Source organism: Anopheles marshallii, chromosome 2 (genome assembly GCF_943734725.1).
Source record: "Anopheles marshallii chromosome 2, idAnoMarsDA_429_01, whole genome shotgun sequence".
Lineage (NCBI taxonomy): Eukaryota > Metazoa > Arthropoda > Insecta > Diptera > Culicidae > Anopheles > Anopheles marshallii.
In genome coordinates, this window is record NC_071326.1 from 52,669,407 (window position 1) to 52,687,224 (window position 17,818).

The 17,818-nt window shown below is 42.3% G+C and overlaps 5 protein-coding genes across 5 annotated transcripts; 2 read left to right on the plus strand and 3 right to left on the minus strand.

The window, feature by feature from the left end:
• LOC128707903 (zinc finger protein 830) lies at positions 1-1,117 on the minus strand. The gene is made up of 2 exons (XM_053802860.1): positions 981-1,117; positions 1-862 (listed from the first exon to the last, which is right to left on the minus strand). Exons 1-2 carry the CDS (start codon positions 1,115-1,117, stop codon positions 1-3), a joined length of 999 nt encoding a protein of 332 aa, XP_053658835.1.
• Positions 1,118-1,638: 521 nt separating this feature from the next.
• On the plus strand, positions 1,639-2,143 carry LOC128707945 (huntingtin-interacting protein K). The gene is made up of 3 exons (XM_053802903.1): positions 1,639-1,791; positions 1,869-1,976; positions 2,048-2,143. Exons 1-3 carry the CDS (start codon positions 1,639-1,641, stop codon positions 2,141-2,143), a joined length of 357 nt encoding a protein of 118 aa, XP_053658878.1.
• Positions 2,144-2,343: 200 nt separating this feature from the next.
• On the minus strand, positions 2,344-3,836 carry LOC128708623 (uncharacterized). The gene is made up of 5 exons (XM_053803603.1): positions 3,740-3,836; positions 3,366-3,600; positions 3,094-3,210; positions 2,736-2,988; positions 2,344-2,658 (listed from the first exon to the last, which is right to left on the minus strand). Exons 1-5 carry the CDS (start codon positions 3,834-3,836, stop codon positions 2,344-2,346), a joined length of 1,017 nt encoding a protein of 338 aa, XP_053659578.1.
• A 3,925-nt stretch (positions 3,837-7,761) lies between these two features.
• On the plus strand, positions 7,762-12,934 carry LOC128706804 (mucin-5AC). The gene is made up of 8 exons (XM_053801746.1): positions 7,762-7,883; positions 8,910-9,113; positions 9,266-9,390; positions 9,527-9,867; positions 9,977-10,100; positions 10,179-11,065; positions 11,273-11,684; positions 11,760-12,934. Exons 1-8 carry the CDS (start codon positions 7,762-7,764, stop codon positions 12,932-12,934), a joined length of 3,390 nt encoding a protein of 1,129 aa, XP_053657721.1.
• Positions 12,935-15,824: 2,890 nt separating this feature from the next.
• Positions 15,825-17,584, minus strand: LOC128709558 (glucosidase 2 subunit beta). Its single transcript, XM_053804564.1, has 2 exons — positions 16,143-17,584; positions 15,825-16,074 (listed from the first exon to the last, which is right to left on the minus strand). The coding sequence occupies exons 1-2, from the start codon at positions 17,582-17,584 to the stop codon at positions 15,825-15,827; spliced, it is 1,692 nt and encodes a 563-aa protein (XP_053660539.1).
• Between the last annotated feature and the right edge of the window lie 234 nt (positions 17,585-17,818).

Sequence of the window (17,818 nt, forward strand, 5' to 3'; positions counted from 1 at the left end):
CTATTTGTACGATTTCTTCGCTCTCCAATCTAAAAATTCATCAAACTCCTCATCATCACCGTCGTCGTCGCGATCATCATCGACGGATGTTTGCATGCTTCGATCCGTTTTGCTTAAATGATTTGTACCACCTACCGAAAATATGGCTCCCTTCATTGTTTTAACTTGTTCCTTCTTCTTCTCCAAATCCAAAACGCGGGACCAATTGCGAATTTGTTCATCTATCTCCGCTATTTGCCGTTCGGCTGTAGATTCCTCTTGTTCTTCACTTATTATAGCCATTGAAACGTTAGTCGCTTCCTTAATTTCTTTCTGAAACTTTTCCCACTCCTCGTCATCCGGGTCCTTATACTCTTGATTGCGAGCCTTTGCGTCCATTTTGGGATCGTCAAAAAATCCTTCTGGCAATTTTTCTTCATCTGGTACTAAACCCGATCCACCCACGTTGATGATCGTCGCTTCGTCTAGATCCATCGATTCGGCACGCTGTTCACGACGTTTTTCGGGTAATTTGATGTTGACGAGATCCTTACGTATTGAGGAGTGGATGGTACTGCAAGTGTTTGCCGCAGAACTATCAAAAAACTCGTCCGGCAATTCGTCTGGTATTACTTTTGACTGTGTCGCATTCTTCAATATTCCTTTTATCTTTTTTACAGGCACACTGTCAATACCAGCTTGTGCATCTCCGGATCGTTTCAGTAGTGCTGCGGGTTTTTTCTCTGCAGAAGTTTCCTTCAGCCGTTTGGCTAATTCAATGTTTTCCTTGTGTTGTTTCGAGTTAAGATGTACTTTCCAAACAACAGCAGATCGTACCACAGACCGGCAAAGAACGCACATCAACTGTCCTGCATCATTATACGTATGTAGATTAAGTTATCAGTTAAGGAATACACTTCGTACAGCTTGTATGAGGAATATATTCATGTATAACAAGAATTAAACTTCGCATTCAGAATAATAACTTTGGAAAAGGATATTTTGCAAGCGGTGAATCAATTCGGTTCGAATCGCCGACTGGTTGTTGCTGCTGTTTAGACGCCTTCGTTTCGCTCATTATACGTCGCAGTTCTTGCTGCGAGTATTTCTTTTTGGACAACTTAAAAGTCGCAGACATTTGTGAAACTTTATTACAAATTCAAAACTTTATTACAAAATTATTGGAGTACCACCGCCGAACCTTGGTTTATTTATCAACAACGTTTGACAACTTTGCACAGGGAGAAATGCACAAAGGCACACGCATGGTTATGTTGCATGACGTTGGCAGCATAAATAAACTCCATCAAAAATGAAATAAGCTATTTCCTAAAGGCTATAAACCTTGGTTAACAATCGAAGTTTATCGTAACGAAGTTGTTGAGAAAACATCTGCACGTTGACGAATGGTATGAAATTATCGGATTTCATATTACTAATGTATAAACAATAGTTCCGGTCCTAGGATCATAAAAAAATAATTCTCAAAATTATAACCTTCTACACACCTTGCTGTAATGTTGTGACGGTTTCAGTTGTCTGTCAAAGAGTTGAGAAAGTGTGGTTGTCGTGTTTACGGATTGATTTTGTACGTTCTTGCCGCCGGGAGATTTCATTATATTAAATAGTTTTCCAAGCACTTTTCCACAACAGAACGCAATGGCTGATCCAGAAGCAGTGAATGGCGTAGAAGATGCGACCGACAAAAAACTAAAGAAATCCTCTAAACACGATGGTGGTGCGGCAGATTTGGAACGAGTGACGGATTACGCTGAGGAAAAGGAGATCACATCGCACAATTTGTGTTCCAACGTAAGTCGATCGTTTGGTTGCCCATATACGCTTGTTTGCGAATTTCGATATCATTCGTTTTGTGTTCCTTTCCACAGGCTGCAAACTTGTTTGAAGATAAACGTAACAAGGAAAATGAAGAAAAGCTTGCCATGGAACGGGAACTACAGAAAGTTCACGTCAAAAAGGAGGACATAGAACTGATAGTAAGTATGCGTATAAATATATGAATTGAATTAACAATACACTTATTGATATTGTTTTCGGATGGCTGTAGATCCGTGAAATGGAGATTACCCGAAGCAAAGCGGAGCAAACCCTGCGGGTACATCGGGGCGATGTTGTAGCTGCTTTGGAAGCCCTTACGAACTAGAAAACTGCCAACCGTCAGTGTACCTTTGCTTTGAATCGACGAAAAAGGTAATAAAATGACCATGGAGTATCTTGGATCCTCGATGGAAGTAATTGTCTTCCTTTTATAAAATCAAAATTAACATGCATCATAATACTTCACAACGTTGCTGTAAAAAAGCTCCAGCGCACGTAGTAAATCGGTTGGGTTCGCGGTATTTCTTACATGTAGACCGTCTTATCATTGCTACTGACTAGGGGAATATCATAACACCCATCCTTGGAACGTTCATCAGTTTCTTCACTACTCGGAGACTGATTTGGGATTTGTGACGGAGATGTGACAACTTTGTCCGGCTCGAATCCATGGTTCGTTATTCCTTGAACGCTTCCTGAACTGCGATCATTGGTCCCATCGGTAGATCGTGAATGCTCAGTTGCGTTTGTTGATGGAATATCGATGACGGCAATGCCACTTCCGACCTGCCCATCGGTTTGCTCTTGCGTGTAAGGTGGTGGATTTTCCGCTAGCGAAACCTGAAAAAATGGGTTAAACATAAGAATGGCCGGAGAACTTACAGTTGAAAAATGTGCATTTGCATGCGACATCATACCGTATCACCATCGTATGCGGGAGGCGGACCATCGATTGGTGTAGCATTGCGTTGCTCAATATTATCGGTCGATGTGCTTTGCTGACTTGTCTGTCGTTCGGTTTGTCTCTGCTGGTACTCATAATTGTGCCTCGTTTCGTATTTCGGCGGGCGATCTCGTAAGCGCCTAATGACGCGTTGTTGTATCGATGATAACGATACACGGCTGACGACTGATTGGCGGAATTCGCTCTCAAGTACTTGATTGTTGCGCCTGCAAAGAAAGGTTTGGAAGAGCATGGTTATTTAAGCACATGTTACGCAATTGTTAAAAAAGCACAATAGGTCGCAAATAATGAAGGGGCGACCTTTTTCATACCTTAAACGATTACGAAGGGTTTTGTACAGCAGAAAACTGAGAGAAATCACACCAAGTACCATAGCGGTGGCGAGCGCTACTTGAGCAGCGGTCAAGAAAAACAAGGATTCCTGGCTGCTGCAAAAGAACATGAATGCACGAATTAAATTCTGGTTCACCATTCTGCTCTCCCGATTCACATAACAAATGCAACAGCTTAACGGATCTCTAACCCCCACAGTTCAATCAACATCCGATATTAGCAGTAAAGCGCACCGATAGCCCATTCTTACATGCAATTTCCATTACTATCCAATGAGCATCTCTGGCAAACGGCACGATAACAGGTAAGTGCATCGCTGATACAGCAACCCCGACAGTGCTGTCCTTCGCCCGGACAAGGCAAACATTCGAATGATCCTACATTTTCAAAGTGTGGTTTACACTCGCAGTAGCTCTCTTCCCTGCATACTTCAGTTTCCGGATTGCAAGTTGTTCCGCCACATTCGGTGAAGTTATCAGTTAAAGCTGCAATCGGACAAAGGAAAAGTACAATAAAAGTATTATTAATATAGCACTCAGGAAAAAAATCACCACACACTTGCAAGTGTCCAGCCTTTGTTAGAAACGGTAACAAACCATGCTGAGTGTACGATGGTTTACATACCTGCGAGAAGCGTGCTCGAAGTCGTTGTGCAGTGGAAAGCAGGAAGCCACCCCAGACAAACAATCAGGCACAAGTGTGCTACCCTAGTATTGCCCATTCCAGAATGTTGGTAAACAAGATCAACATTTTCTGTGACGATAGTAATGGATTGAAAGGGAAGAATATAACATGTTGTTAGAACGATTCAACAGCAGAAAAACGTTACTTTCAGTGCACAGAGTGTCCAGAGTGAGATTCTGCCAAGTGTAATCTGCCGATGGGCACGATCAAAGCTATACGAGTTTCGATAAAACGAAAACAATTGCGGCGAATTGCACCGGCATTTCGATGTATTGCGTTAGCCCCTGTGCCTCTTATCATAATTACGTACTTGGTTTCCAGATTGACAGAGATAGTACACAGCCGTACGTAATGGAGACGAGTATTATCGGTTGAAATCCAAAATAGAGCCTACCAGGAGTGTTAAAATTATTTATTACGATTCACACTTAGTCCAGCTTACTGCCACCGTTTCAATAGATCGTGGTCCTTTACGAAGAGTGCACAATACGAAACAAGGCAACTCACCAACTACGTAAAGTCAGAATTCAAAAACCCGACTCAAATATGCTACACAACTCGTACGAGGTGAAACGGCGGACTAACTGGGAAGTAATGTTTATCGAAAAGCGCTAACGTTGCTATCGCCTTTCGTGTACACTAGTGATGATGATGGGGCATAGTATCAATATCTTGTGTGAAGATAGTAACAGGTCGCTTATCAGTAGGCTCCTTTCTTCCGCGCCTACTGACACGTTGGGGGAGCACTGTTTCTTCATGAGTTGAATGACGATAAAGTTCGCCAGCCACATCTACCCCATCCCCGGGATTGCCTTAATGTCTTGGTGTTTGGCAGGAAGTGTTTCAATACATAATAAGGGAAATGTGGACATTATATTACCAAACCAAACACGCGCTGCATTTGAATTATTGCTTTTAAAGGAGGTATCTGGTTGAATTACGTGATGTTAGTGTCGTGATGATTTTCCCACAGATCCTTGAATTTACATAAATCGGTTTGTCTTTAGTTACGAGTTAATTTCAAACAAAAAATCAAACAAATTAATAACAATAAGAAATATAAGAAGATTAGACAATTGTGCACTTTGCAATTGGTTAGGATTCGAATCCTCATGAAGGTCCCACAGTTGATTGAGGGCTTGAACGCAGGGCTAGTCATCCTGCCTCAAAATCTTTTGTAGACTAAAAAAAAAATTGAGGCATTCTCGAAACGAATTTAACGGTAACCGAACCACGCTATACCCCAGGACCACGATTTTTATGGACCCACAGAATGCACAACTAATGTATAGAGCCGGAGCCTTAAAACAACTAGATGACACCATAGCCAAACTAAATATGGACTTCGTAGCCCTAGAAGAAATACAATGGCAGAGAACCGATGTGAACAAAAAGAGTGGCCGAAGCTTTAATATCGCCCTGACAAACGTTCACGGCCTCACCGAAGACAAGGTCGAAGAGAAGAAGGACCTGTTTTACGGCAACCTCGCAGAAACCATTGACCAGCGTTCCAGGTATCGGTCCTTACCTTAAATCGGTAAGGTACCACACATTCGTAGTCACAGTCTACATGAGCACAGCAACGATTAGTATTAGATCGATCACATGTCGATATACCGTCGAAGACAATCCAGCCTGTTAAACGTTAGAACATATCGAGGGGCTAACATCGCTCCCGATCGCATATTGGTTAGCATAATGATATGTTGAGAATTGTTCGCCTCTGAAACATGGACTTTGTACAAAACTGAGATAACACTATGATTCGATTAAATGATCGTCCGAATCTCTCTCGCGTGTCGGCTACACAGCTTTATTTATACCATTTCTGATTACTTTTTGTACATTGCTGAACCTATACAAAAAACAAAAGCGTACAAACACACATCTCTCTGTCTACATCATTTCAAAATGAATATTAGTTATACAGAAAAAGGAAAACAAATTAACAAATGAAAAGCGCTAAAAATATGAAAACGTGTGGCTCGTTCCATGCTTTTTCAAATGTGGGCAGATTCAAACGAAATCGAATGAAGCGTCAAGTGCTGATGACAATAAATGCGTTTAGAAGGCATGATTCACTTCGTAGCTCGACCACCCTGTGTTTGGATCAGGCCATAGAGAAAAAACTAGCACGCGGCACACCGACGCATTTCAACAACACTTGATTGATGACAAGCTTCGAAAAGATCGTCGCTCGTAACCATAGCGAAGGAAAGTATGTTTTCTCGATTCCGCGAAGTGCTGGGATAATCCGTAACGTGTAGCATAGACTTTCCCTGCCGTAGATTCCATGGACCAAGGGAATGAATGGTGCAAATAGGTGATTATTTAAGTTTTTCGATGAAATTGTAATACAAAGTTTAGTGAGTCGAAAAGAAAACAGCAGGATTCGTAGGAGCGAAGTGAGAGGCTCTACGATGTGTTTAGGTAAAGCGAGAAAGTAGTGATTTGCAATTGATGCAGATTGTTTTTCGTTTGAGTCATCGATGGTTTCGTGCTAATAGTTTACAGTGAAGCGTATATGTTACAATATCATGAAACAGACAATCAAAACTGCGTTATTATTGAGACCTACGACGCACACACCAGTGTATATATTTTGTGATGCTGCCATGGGAGACAACTGGGAACCAATACTTATGCTTTAGTATACGCTTTGTTTCGCTTTGAATTCCAGAGCATTGCACCGACTTTCATTAGTTTGTTCCCGTTTTCAGTGTTTTGTTGCCTATTCTCTCCGTGCCGCGTTACCCCGCGGGTTTGTACGCATAGAGTAATGCACGGCTCGTACGGGCCGATCGGCACAGTGCACGGTTTGTACGGGCCGATCGGAAGACGGCTGTTTCTCCGATAGAAAAATCTCTCCAAAGTTTGCTCACATTGCTATCGTAATGCTTCGGCACCTTTCTCTTTGTGGATTAGCTACGATAGAGAAGCAGGTGGAAGTGCACGGTTCGCCCGACCGCCGCTCGCCAGTCAACACGCCCACCTGCCCTACACATCCGTGTCCGAAAGCTATCGATATCGCGCATAGGGAACATTCATGAATTTCCAAAAAGGAAGGGGAAGAGTGAGAGAAAGAGACCCAACTGGCAGCGAGATGTGGAGCAATCGCGAACGATGTCGCAAGGAGAAATCGTTAGTTTTTCTTTTCCACAGCGAGAATGCAGTGAAAACTGTGGGAAGTTCATACACCGTGTACTAAAGGAAATCCGCAGCTTGAGATGGTAGTTGTGTTGTGCGTGTTGTGTCGTATTACTAGGAGGCTGTAGGTGTGTGTGCGAAAGTAAATGTTTACCAAACAATGTTTCATTTACGTTTTCTGCAATCGACACAGCTGGCCGGCTGGAAGCCTGCAGCATGCATTCACCGGTAATTATTACTGAGAACGGTGAACTTTTCACTTCGTGGACGAAAGATGCAGTGCCCGAACCTTCAAGATGCACTCGTGCGTGCGTACTGTTTTAATATGATGCATTCCGAAGTGTCACATTTCTAGCAAATGTGAAACTTTTGAACGGTTCGTAGTATGCAGTCGATGTTGCGAATATTGCACCGAACTCCACAGTCATTAGTACCGATTATGAATGTTGATGCCTTACACTTAGTACTTAGTTACGCGATAGTATGTTATTTTAATGTTGATTCTATTCTACATGCAGGTGCGTGTGCAGAGATGAAACAAAATGTGCGTGATTTAAGTGCGTCCCAGAATCAAATCGAATTGGCCCTTTGGCCTACATGCAAGTGTTCGTAAAATAGGGAAAATTTAACATTGAATACCGTGTGTCATAGAGGAAAGCTGAGCGATCATCGCACCCGGCCCACACATACACATACAAGTGGGTCTCGATCGCAAGATAAATCTCCGAGGATTATTTTCCTGCATAGTTTAGTGTTTCCAGTTATATGTGCGACGCAAAACCCCAGGGTCGGTAAATTTATCGCTTGACATAACAATGTTGCTTCAAGCGTTGGGATATGACGCATTCTGGTTGTATTCGATTTCGGCCGTAGTAATGGTCAGCATGATCACCACTATACTATCCTGTCTCTGTTGTCGGCGTAAACAAGAGATCAAGTAAGTGTTTCATTTCGCTTTCCACTTATACAATTAGTTTGTCAGTGTGGTTTGCTTTGTTAACTGGCGTACATGTACAGCGTAAGCTTCGGGAAAATGAATCATGTGTTTTCATCATTAAATCCTCAATGTCATTAAATTAACTCTCGATTTCAAATTGCATAGCTGTGTGTGGAATGTTGTGTAATATTTGGTAGTATGGGTTGGTTTTTATTAATTAATTTAAAGCAAAGGAGAAACAAACTCCGACAAGCGAACAGGTTATAGGTGCCGGGAATGCACTGTCATTCTGTTTGTTGCAGTTCATGGTATTCTGAGATATAGTATGTAATACAAGAAATTCATATCAAAATGCTTTGCCACATTTCTATCCAACTCATCGTGGCTATGTAAATCCATGCATGACATCATCATGGAGATGTAGTCATGGTTGTAATAATTGATTTATTGTATTTCACGTAGCACGTCATCTACGGACTGGTTTAATACTTTAACTAACGGAGTTTTCTAATATAAGCTTTGTTAACGTTATCGATATTATTGCCTAACTGTTACTGTTCTCACCATCATTGGCATAAAATATAATGACTCACTTAGCAATAGAAACATAGCTCATAGGAAGCGTAATAAAAACCTAAATTCGCTTGGAATCATTTACACTTAATTCAAACTAACGGACTCCTCGCCATTATTTTTCATAGCACTATTCTCATGACACTATCTTGTCTTTTGCCAAAGCTGTGTTGTTATGGTATTGCGTTGAATTAAAACATAGCATTATATTATTAATTGGAATAGTTTTGTACACAATCGTTTTTTTCTCTCTTTTTTTCTTTCTTTGTCACTGTTTGATGTTTGCTGGATGTTGTGTGCGTGTGTATATGAATTTGTATTTGCGTGTGCTTGCATCTGACCTGACCATACGAATGGTCGGTATCACAAACAAAAACATGTTTGAAAAATCCCCATACACCCAACCGTATTGTTGCTGCTGTTGGTGCTGCGGCTGCATCGCGATCATTTTAGAAATGATCTTCTTGGACTAGAAGGTAATGTAAAACTCACAAATCCCGAGGACACTTTGTTATCTTCGGGTTCGACCGGTGCAATCAATGTGCAAGCCAACACTGGTAATGGTGCTCACGGAACAAACATGGCAAATGCATCGAATCTACGCCCAGCCAGTGTTGGCGGTGGGTTTGGTTCTGATACCGAAAGCAGCAGCAAAAGGTTTGTCGATTTTTCTTAATTTCTTAACACGGAATTTCATTTAATGGAACTATCGTTAGCAAATGACGATAAAATGGTCGCCAAAATGGAGATTCATATTATAATGACTTTTGTTTTGCATTTCATTATATATTCCCAAACAAAAATGGTAGAACTTCCAATGCTCCGCATCGAAGTTTGCCTGATATACCAATAGCTGAACCAGCAGGTGATAATAATTCGGAATTGTACGCTACTGTTGGAGACAAGGTCCAGGACTTGCCTCAAGGGAGGAGTCGTAAGTAATTTTTCCGATAATTGTATCCAATTACCATATCATTCTTGTATATATATATATATATATATATATATATATATATATTTATATATATATATTATTCTATGTTATGTTATGAATATGTTTTTCTTTACAGCATCAGCTAGCTTGAAAAAACAAACCAGCGTCTCTCAGCACAGTTCAATTAGTCAGGCAGATGATATCAGCTCTCCTTATGCTCGAGTCAGATCACCCCCCCATGCGTACGACAAATTACGTCGCATGGAACATCCGTATGCGCAAGTAGTGCAGCCTGGATCAGCAATCGGAAGTACTGTATTTGAGGCAGGATCCAGCGGAACTTCTGGGACAGCGAGTCGTTCAAAGCCGCGGGATGGCGATGATGATGACGACGAAGACGATGATGACGAGCTAATGAGCCCCATTTCACGCCGTGAATCAGCTCAGAACATAGAAGATCGAGATACTTCAACCGTGGTAAGCCGTTGCGATGATCCCGCCAAACTATTCTTCACTATTGGCATTGTATTAATTATGTACAGAGGTATAACTAGCTATCAAATTATTGAATATGCTCTCTCTTTAGGATATTCCGGCTGCGTCTGCGATCGCTGGACGTGTGTCTGCTAGTCAAGATTTACCATACATGACCCCTCCAATAGTTCAACCACCATCGCAACATTTTAGTGGAGATTCCCAAGATTCCTCAAGTGAGTATGGTGCTATTGTGGTTAAAAGTGTGTGTTACGGCATAAGCTAATGAACGTTTGTTATCTTCCCACAACCAGAGGGTTACACAAGTATAAGCGTGCGGGAACCTTTGGCAAATTTACTGCCACAAAATATGCCGAACCAAACGACCGCCAAACGAAGACAGATATTGGGCGACTCGCACTATGCTACTGTGTCAGATGATTCGGATGAGATGTATGCCGCGATCGATGATCCTGGTAATCAAGGCGATCTGTACACTAGCGGGTCGGAAACGTACGCCCAAATTCAACCTCCCAACGCGATGACCGTGTCGGTCGAAATAAATACGGGTGCGTCAAGCAGACCACAACCACCATCAGTACAGGCGCTACATGCAACCGTGAACGATGCACTTGATTCTGGGGGTATTTCCAGTAACAACAAAACGAATTCCACAGCACCGAATCGTCTCAGCAATCATAGCAATATGGTAACGTCAGGTGATGAGCACACGCATGGACTTCCATCACATTTGGTTCCATCAACGGCTTCCGGCGAAGGTGGAGGCTTAAGGGCACAAACCTTTGTTCAGCATTCACGTCAGGCATCATCTTCGAGCTGCACCAGCTCGGTAGGGAATTTAGGCTCGCCGAAACCAGAGAAGCGACAGGCGAACAGCCCATTACCTCCAACGCCAAAAACATTAAAACATCAGGCAAATAATTTCTTCAGCACTTCGAATCAATCGATGATCGGGTCCGGTAGTGTAGCATCATCGAATACTACGATTGCAACCTCAGGGCGTAATTCCGTTGCCTCTGTGATCGAATGTAGCGGTGTTGGTGCATCAGCATTCAATAGAGAAAACATTGGAAACAAGTCTGGTATAGACATTGACAGTACAATGCTACCGAACGGTTCTGCAGTTAGTGGCAAACAAAAGAAAAGTCCGTCGAAAGATTTGGAGGGAATGTACGCCAAGGTATGTTATCCAACATGTCGTTTAAACTTATCAGAGTCTGTAAATTGCTAAAACAACCACCTTAAAATGACCGTGGGAGATACAACATTATGAATTATGTAGATGATCATGATCATGATGATGACGATGATGATGATCATGTAGATCTTTCTCAGGCAACTTTCGTTAACCACAGCAATACTAATAATTCCATTTTTTCTATCGTAGGTAATGAAAAAGAATAAACTATCGAAAGTACCATCGCAAAACTCGTCACCCGTACCGCTACGGAAAGATGGGTCGCTTGATGCGCAGCATCTGAAGCAACAGTTGCTGTCAGATTCAGATATGGTTCCGCTTAACGGTAGCAGCTCGCTGCCCAGTGGTTCTCCGAGCAGAAATCTGATCGCAGCACAACGCAATAGCACCGGTAATTGCAAAAGCAAAGATCCTGGCTATGAAACTATTCCCGGTGATAATGTAAAGAGTGGCATGGAAGCAGCACGCAAATCAGCGGATTATGCGCAGATTCAGAAGTTGCATCGCAACCATACTGCTGAAGGTGGAGGGGCAACAGTAGCGAATGTTTTGCTAACAAGTGGTGAGGTAAACTCCCCACTGCGTGCGGTAGTAGCGCAAGGTATTGAAAAAGTGTCTCTCGGTTCGCTGGAAATATGTCACGGTATTGACGAGCATTATGAACGATCTTTTACAGCGGACACCGAACCAGGGTACGAAAGTTTGCCAGATACGCGTGGAAGCATCAATGACCCCGGATATGAGACGCTGAATCGTGGTTCAAATCGCACAGAATCGGACTCGGATCCAAACTACGAAATATTGCGTCCGACCGGCAGTAAACCATCAGGCGCAAGTCATCCATCAGGTTTCAACAAGCTGAGAGGAGGAAATAGCGGTGATACAAATCGTGATAGTGATGGTTACAGTAGCATACGTGAGACGGCAAAGACAGCCCATTCAGCAATGAAAATCGGCGCAAGAAATCGTTTGGATTTTGGGACACGAAGTCGAGGAGCCGGGACAGCGGAGGATGAAGATACAGACAGCAGTACCCCTGGGTACAGCAGCATCAAAGAGAAGGACGATTACGATCCTGGCTATAGCGTGATTTCGGAGCGAAAAAATCCCCCACCAGGTCACGATTACGCAAGCATAACAGAAGAAGCAAAAAAACGCAAACCAAATATTAACAACAACCTGGAACCAGACGACGAGTCGGATATATACTCTAGCATACCTCACACAGCGTCCGGAACGCTGACGTTACCTTCGCCATCGGCAGCAATCGTCATGGGAGGTTCAAGTCTGGGTGCCAGTCCACCCGGTTGTGTTGGCACGACTATGGAGGCCGATCGAACTGGGACGGTTATGGGGACACTTTCATCATCACCAGGATATTCCAGCATATCGGAAACACGCACAACTCCTTCGTCGACGGATGGCGATGGTGACGGCAGTACTAGCTCTCCGGATCAATTGATTGGATATAGTAAGCACAACAGCAACACCAACACCACGGTAACGACCAACAACAGCCTGAGTCGAATATCGAGCAACTACGAGTCACTCACAGGGAGTGAATCAGACCCCAACTATGAATCGGTAAAATATCTCAATGTTACGGAAAATCCTTACGAACGGCTCCACAATGAGAGTGGTGGAGGAGTTACAGGCAGCGGAAGCGGCGGGGTAGAGTGTGTACCTAAATCGTTAACGAATGATTCACTAACAACGGATTCTGATACAGCAACTCCGACACCGGGCACGCAAACGTTAACGCCGGCAGGGATCCCGAATGCCCGAAAAACGATGGGCACACCGGATAGCGATGGAACGGCACCCGCTGTAGGTGATTACTTTCAAGTGTAAAAGATTTTCCCCAGCCCTTGTTCCTCAACCGAGTTGAAAAGTGATTATTTTATCTCTGACACACAGCTTTGATCTATTTATATGCATATATATATTTTTTTAAAGCTAATTGTTATGACCGCTTGTTAATTGTGAAACGAATCATTAATGTCGATGCTACGGGACCGCAACATTTGCCATTGTTTGCTGCAGAGCTTGATTGCGATTACGATATTATTTACTCCATTCTAAGGTTGAAAATCGTGAACACACTTCAACTTGAATGGCGTTTGTTGTGAAATTTAGTTTTTTTTAGCATTGTAATTTTAACAACTGCACCTAAAAAACACGCTGCATTGTGCCTATTTTGAAGAACAACTAATGAGCCGGAACATCTGTTTGCCTGTATACTGTATTTTCAGTTAATGGTTCACAGCGACTGCATCGTGGTTGAAATCACCGTTGCATGCATATTGTGTGCATTGATATAGTTTATTCGAACGTGCAAGTGTTAGGACAAATCGGAATCTATCATTGTACCAGCACAATGCTCTGCACAACTTTGAACCGAGGTAATATAGATAGATAAGAAAAAAACGAAAACAAAAGCGAGATAAACAAAAACAAGTGGCTGAACAGCATAAAACGAAACAATGAAAATGAACTGCGTAAGACTATACACTGAGCGACGATTATTAAAATAATATATTGGACTGATCGGGAAAGATCCCTAGTAAGTATCCCACCATATATGGACACGAGGAATAACGAAACGAGTCTCATATGCGTATTAAAGAGATTGAAAAAAAAAGTAGCATCGTACTGCAGTGAATCCTGGTCGTTCATGTGATTTACATATAAAATTCACGAGAAAAATGTTTGAGGCAAACAAACAAAAAATCCCGATAGCCCCAACAACGAATGCTTAATGTCGTGCTTCAGCCTATTAAAATTGACTTGATATTTCTCAATTTTACATTTCTCAGCACTTGCGTTTTGTACGATGTAGGCAATCTGGTATTTTTGTGCAAAATGCTTTTTTGTGTATTATTATGTTTAAAATAGTGTTTTCGGTTTGCCTCAAAATAATGGGACAGTTTCAGTACCGGATCAATACTACGCGTATTTTGTTTTGTCTATTTGTCTAAATTTGCAGTTCAATTGTACATATAATAGTGCTTCCTAATGTTCACCGTACCTTAACATTATACCGCTCCTAACGAAAGTATTGTTTACCAACATGAAGAACAACAGCTTAGATTTATTATATTTACACTTGTTTTTTTCTGTTTGTTTTATTTTAAATCCAGTCTTCTCAGTTGCTATTTACGTTTTGTGTATTGTTTTATTATGTAGTATCTCTTTTCGATCAGCATTAATTATTATTGACTGGTAGGAATTGTTGCAAAGCTTTATTTTATTTATATGTGGCTAGGCTGTAATACCCCTAACAGCATGTTGGTATAGTAATAGTACCAAGAGAAACTCAACCGACTCAAGCAAATGTGAGTGAGAAATAATCGAGCCAAACCTTACACCGATGTATTGTGCGAGCAGGGTGCATAATTGTATTGTGTTGGTAATATTATATTTATTACTTGTTTTAGTTCGATCATCGTTGAGCTAACAAATTTTGCGTGTTCTGTATGCACCTTCTTCTATGTAACATTCCCATTTTTTCGAAAGGTGTAAAATGTTAATCTGAATCTTTATACAAAAGTAAGGAGAAAAACAAAATTGATAAGGCTTTTACGCGAAGGATCTAGCAAATATTGCAGTGAAAATTATACATGTAAGATATAACGAAAAACAGTTTAAACCTTAACACGAGGAAATGGAAAGCAATTTAAAAATTCTTATACAAAACGTAACTGAAAATGGAAAGCGAAACTTTACGAGAGACATTTGTAACCATTTGAATAAGTACGTGCGTACAAACAACAAACATAAAATTCGAAGATCTAATTAAATTGAATACTTACGGAAATGTCGTTAACGTGTTCTTTTTCTTTAAAAAAAATAAAAACAAAACCGCTGAGTGAGTAATGAGGATTGAAGCCTCCTTGAAGGATGATCATTGTAGTGATCATGATGTTTCCATATATGTGATATTTTTAGGGGCTGTCGATTATTTTTAGTTTGTCTGGTGGTAGTTCATGTTTGGATTACAATATAGGCTACATTTAACAATAACATCATTCATTTTTCCTTTTTAACGTAGATAATTTTGTTTTTATTATTCATCTATTCGTTTTATAAAACGCACGTGTTTTCATACTTCCCTTCGCACACCCTTCCCGAGCGGTGTCTTTTACGATGAAGATATTTTTAATCATGTTGTATACCAATAAATGAAATTTACTCACACATGGTGGCTCCGAACCGAACGACAATCACAAAAAAACACCAACGCTATTAGATTTGTTTCGGTTCCCATTAGTTGAATGGTACATGTCTCACTTTTCGCGCGAGCTCTCTCTATCTCTCTCTCCATTTATCATCCATTGACCTGAGCATTGGAATGGCTACAGTTTGACAATCGTACCATAAACTACTATTCTTCTAAATGTATACCATGTTCTTTCTTCTAGGGAACGATGTTCTACAATAAAAAAGTAAACATCGAATGTACCGCCATGTGAAGAATTAATGTTACCATCACGCGATGTACACGTGTTGTCAGTCATTTTCGCATCTAACTCCGTTCCAAACACAAATATTGATTATTTTCTCTCGCAAATAGCCGCACACGAGCGAGGGAATGTTGATTCGATTAGGACGATCGTTGGCAATGCTACGGAACATCCAGCACATCCAGAAATTGACGAATGATAAGCGACGAACCTCATCGCGTTCGATGCTCTCCCATCCGTATTGCAGATGCTTCAGATCGCATCCAGGCGCTTTAAAACTACAGCTCATCGTGCGTTTCTTTGGGACCGTTCGATTGATCATCCTGATAAAAGCAAGCGGCCGGCGTTTGCATACGATACTCGTATTCGCACCTGTTCGGCTCCGCGACCGATAGAACTCTTGTGTCGAGTCCACATTCTAGATGAACCAAAGCGGATCTTTGAGGACCGTTCCAGCAAGGTGCTCCGTTCGAGTATATCATAGCACTGTAATCTCCCGGCCCGTTCCATCGGTCCCAGGTTCCCAATCTAGAAGGAGAAGCATATAATCCTATTGAAATAGCACGATTTTAAGATAGCGGGAGGTAAAAAATTACCTCGTCTCGGCCCCACCATTCCGTGGTTGCTGGCTAGCCTTGTCGAACGGACACAGTTTGTACACGTACTCCCTATCCTCAAAGTTGAAACATTCCCCATTTAGGGCGGCAAATTCTTCCTCCTTACCGTAATCTTTGTCCAACAGTTCTTTTATGCTGCGAATTTCCTGCTCCATTTCACGCACATGACGATCAGCTTCCGTGTACTGATTGCGTGCTTCATTTGCCTTGTTGATCAAATCCTGAGTGACGGCATCGTACTCGATGGGTGGCTTTTCAGCACCTTTTGCCGCTTCAATCTCTCCCTCGCCGACATCCTCCCCTTCATCTTCATCATGCTCATCGAGCGTCTCATCGTCCTCCTCATCACCGTTGTGTGGTTGATATTCATCATCTTCGTACGCGATATCTTTCATTGATGGATCGCTGGGTTCGCTACCCTCCAGATCGTATCCTTCGGAGTTCTGTAGTTCCGCTTCTTCAGTTTCTTCAAGCACCTCCTCCTGGCCCCGCTCTTCGCTCGGTGGTTTAAATAGTCCGGAATCCATCATAAGAAACGGTTTGATGCGCGGCCAGCATAGTGTTACGAATGTTTCAAAATCTACCTGATCCCGTTCGTCTAGGAAGAAGCGTGCCTCATCTTCTGTAACCGCACCGTCCCGATTGCGATCGAATACGATCCGCGTTTGCAGCTCGACAAGCTCGAGCATTTGATTCTGGTTAGAATCGTACTTTCGGAAGGTTTCTTCGGCTTCATCTCGATTGTTCACTGCTTCCGTTTCTTCTTTCAGTTTTTTCGCTTCCTCCTCGCGGTCACGATACATCTTGAGGGCCGCATTTTCCAACTCTTCTGCTTCACCTTTAAGAGTTGCCTTTTCCTGCTTCAGTGCTTCAGCTTCGGCGCGGTTTTTGTCGAGATCGGCCAGCCGGGTTCGCTGTTCATCCTTCAAAGCTCGCCCCCGTTGGCTCATCTCAAGCCGAAGCTGGTTACCCGACTTCAGCATCTCGCTCCGCTGTTTCTCACGCATTCGATCCTCTTTCCCAAGCTCGCTGCACGTGTTAACACAGTTAGCCTGTGAACCATACTCATCGGATGCATCGCAGCAATCACAGATGCCATCGTTTACCCTCGAGCTTGGGATACTTAGTGGTTTGTAGCCGGCATTAGTGCAATGAAAAAAACCGCCCGGGCATGCGGCAGTCCCGGGTTCATCGCTACCGTCGTCACAATCGCAATAATCGTCATTGATGCGTTCTCGGTGTATCACCTTTTTTCCATCGAGACAAACGAACTGACCACTACCAGCGCGATCCTCATATAGGCTGGCCTGCGGTATAGAAACACCTCGAGGACGGGGCAGTTCGGTGAGTACCAGTATGCAGAAATTACAAATCGTTGCCAACAGCAGCAACCACGCACCGCTACACTGTTTGGGGGCCATTTTTATTCTTAAGCGATCCTTACGTACTATGTCAGTGTATCACCTAGAAAGAAAAGTCATACAATACCGTATATAATTAATTGCATGTTTGTTTGCTTACTTGTCCCAAGCGGAAAGGGAAATCCGGCTCGTTGTAACAAATATTTCACCCTGAACTAGTTGGAAATAGCCGTATCGTCCCTTTTCTGTCATTTTGACAGCGTTTGCTCTTCGTCGATTACAGTGGCTCTGAGA

Excerpts from the sequence above, each read along its gene's own strand:
- LOC128707903 (XM_053802860.1), bottom strand. The coding sequence starts at position 1,117 with ATGTCTGCGACTTTTAAGTTGTCCAAAAAGAAATACTCGCAGCAAGAA. Across the intron at positions 863-980 it reads ATTGATTCACCGCTTGCAAA|GTATAATGATGCAGGACAGT; the intron begins ATATCCTTTTCC and ends TAATCTACATAC.
- LOC128707945 (XM_053802903.1), top strand. The coding sequence starts at position 1,639 with ATGGCTGATCCAGAAGCAGTGAATGGCGTAGAAGATGCGACCGACAAA. Across the intron at positions 1,792-1,868 it reads CGCACAATTTGTGTTCCAAC|GCTGCAAACTTGTTTGAAGA; the intron begins GTAAGTCGATCG and ends TCCTTTCCACAG. Across the intron at positions 1,977-2,047 it reads AGGAGGACATAGAACTGATA|ATCCGTGAAATGGAGATTAC; the intron begins GTAAGTATGCGT and ends GGATGGCTGTAG.
- LOC128708623 (XM_053803603.1), bottom strand. The coding sequence starts at position 3,836 with ATGGGCAATACTAGGGTAGCACACTTGTGCCTGATTGTTTGTCTGGGG. Across the intron at positions 3,211-3,365 it reads GATAGTAATGGAAATTGCAT|CAGCCAGGAATCCTTGTTTT; the intron begins GTAAGAATGGGC and ends GTTCTTTTGCAG. Across the intron at positions 2,659-2,735 it reads CCGCATACGATGGTGATACG|GTTTCGCTAGCGGAAAATCC; the intron begins GTATGATGTCGC and ends CCATTTTTTCAG.
- LOC128706804 (XM_053801746.1), top strand. The coding sequence starts at position 7,762 with ATGTTGCTTCAAGCGTTGGGATATGACGCATTCTGGTTGTATTCGATT. Across the intron at positions 9,114-9,265 it reads ACCGAAAGCAGCAGCAAAAG|AACTTCCAATGCTCCGCATC; the intron begins GTTTGTCGATTT and ends CAAAAATGGTAG. Across the intron at positions 9,391-9,526 it reads CTTGCCTCAAGGGAGGAGTC|CATCAGCTAGCTTGAAAAAA; the intron begins GTAAGTAATTTT and ends TTTTCTTTACAG.
- LOC128709558 (XM_053804564.1), bottom strand. The coding sequence starts at position 17,584 with ATGGCCCCCAAACAGTGTAGCGGTGCGTGGTTGCTGCTGTTGGCAACG. Across the intron at positions 16,075-16,142 it reads AATGGTGGGGCCGAGACGAG|ATTGGGAACCTGGGACCGAT; the intron begins GTAATTTTTTAC and ends TTCTCCTTCTAG.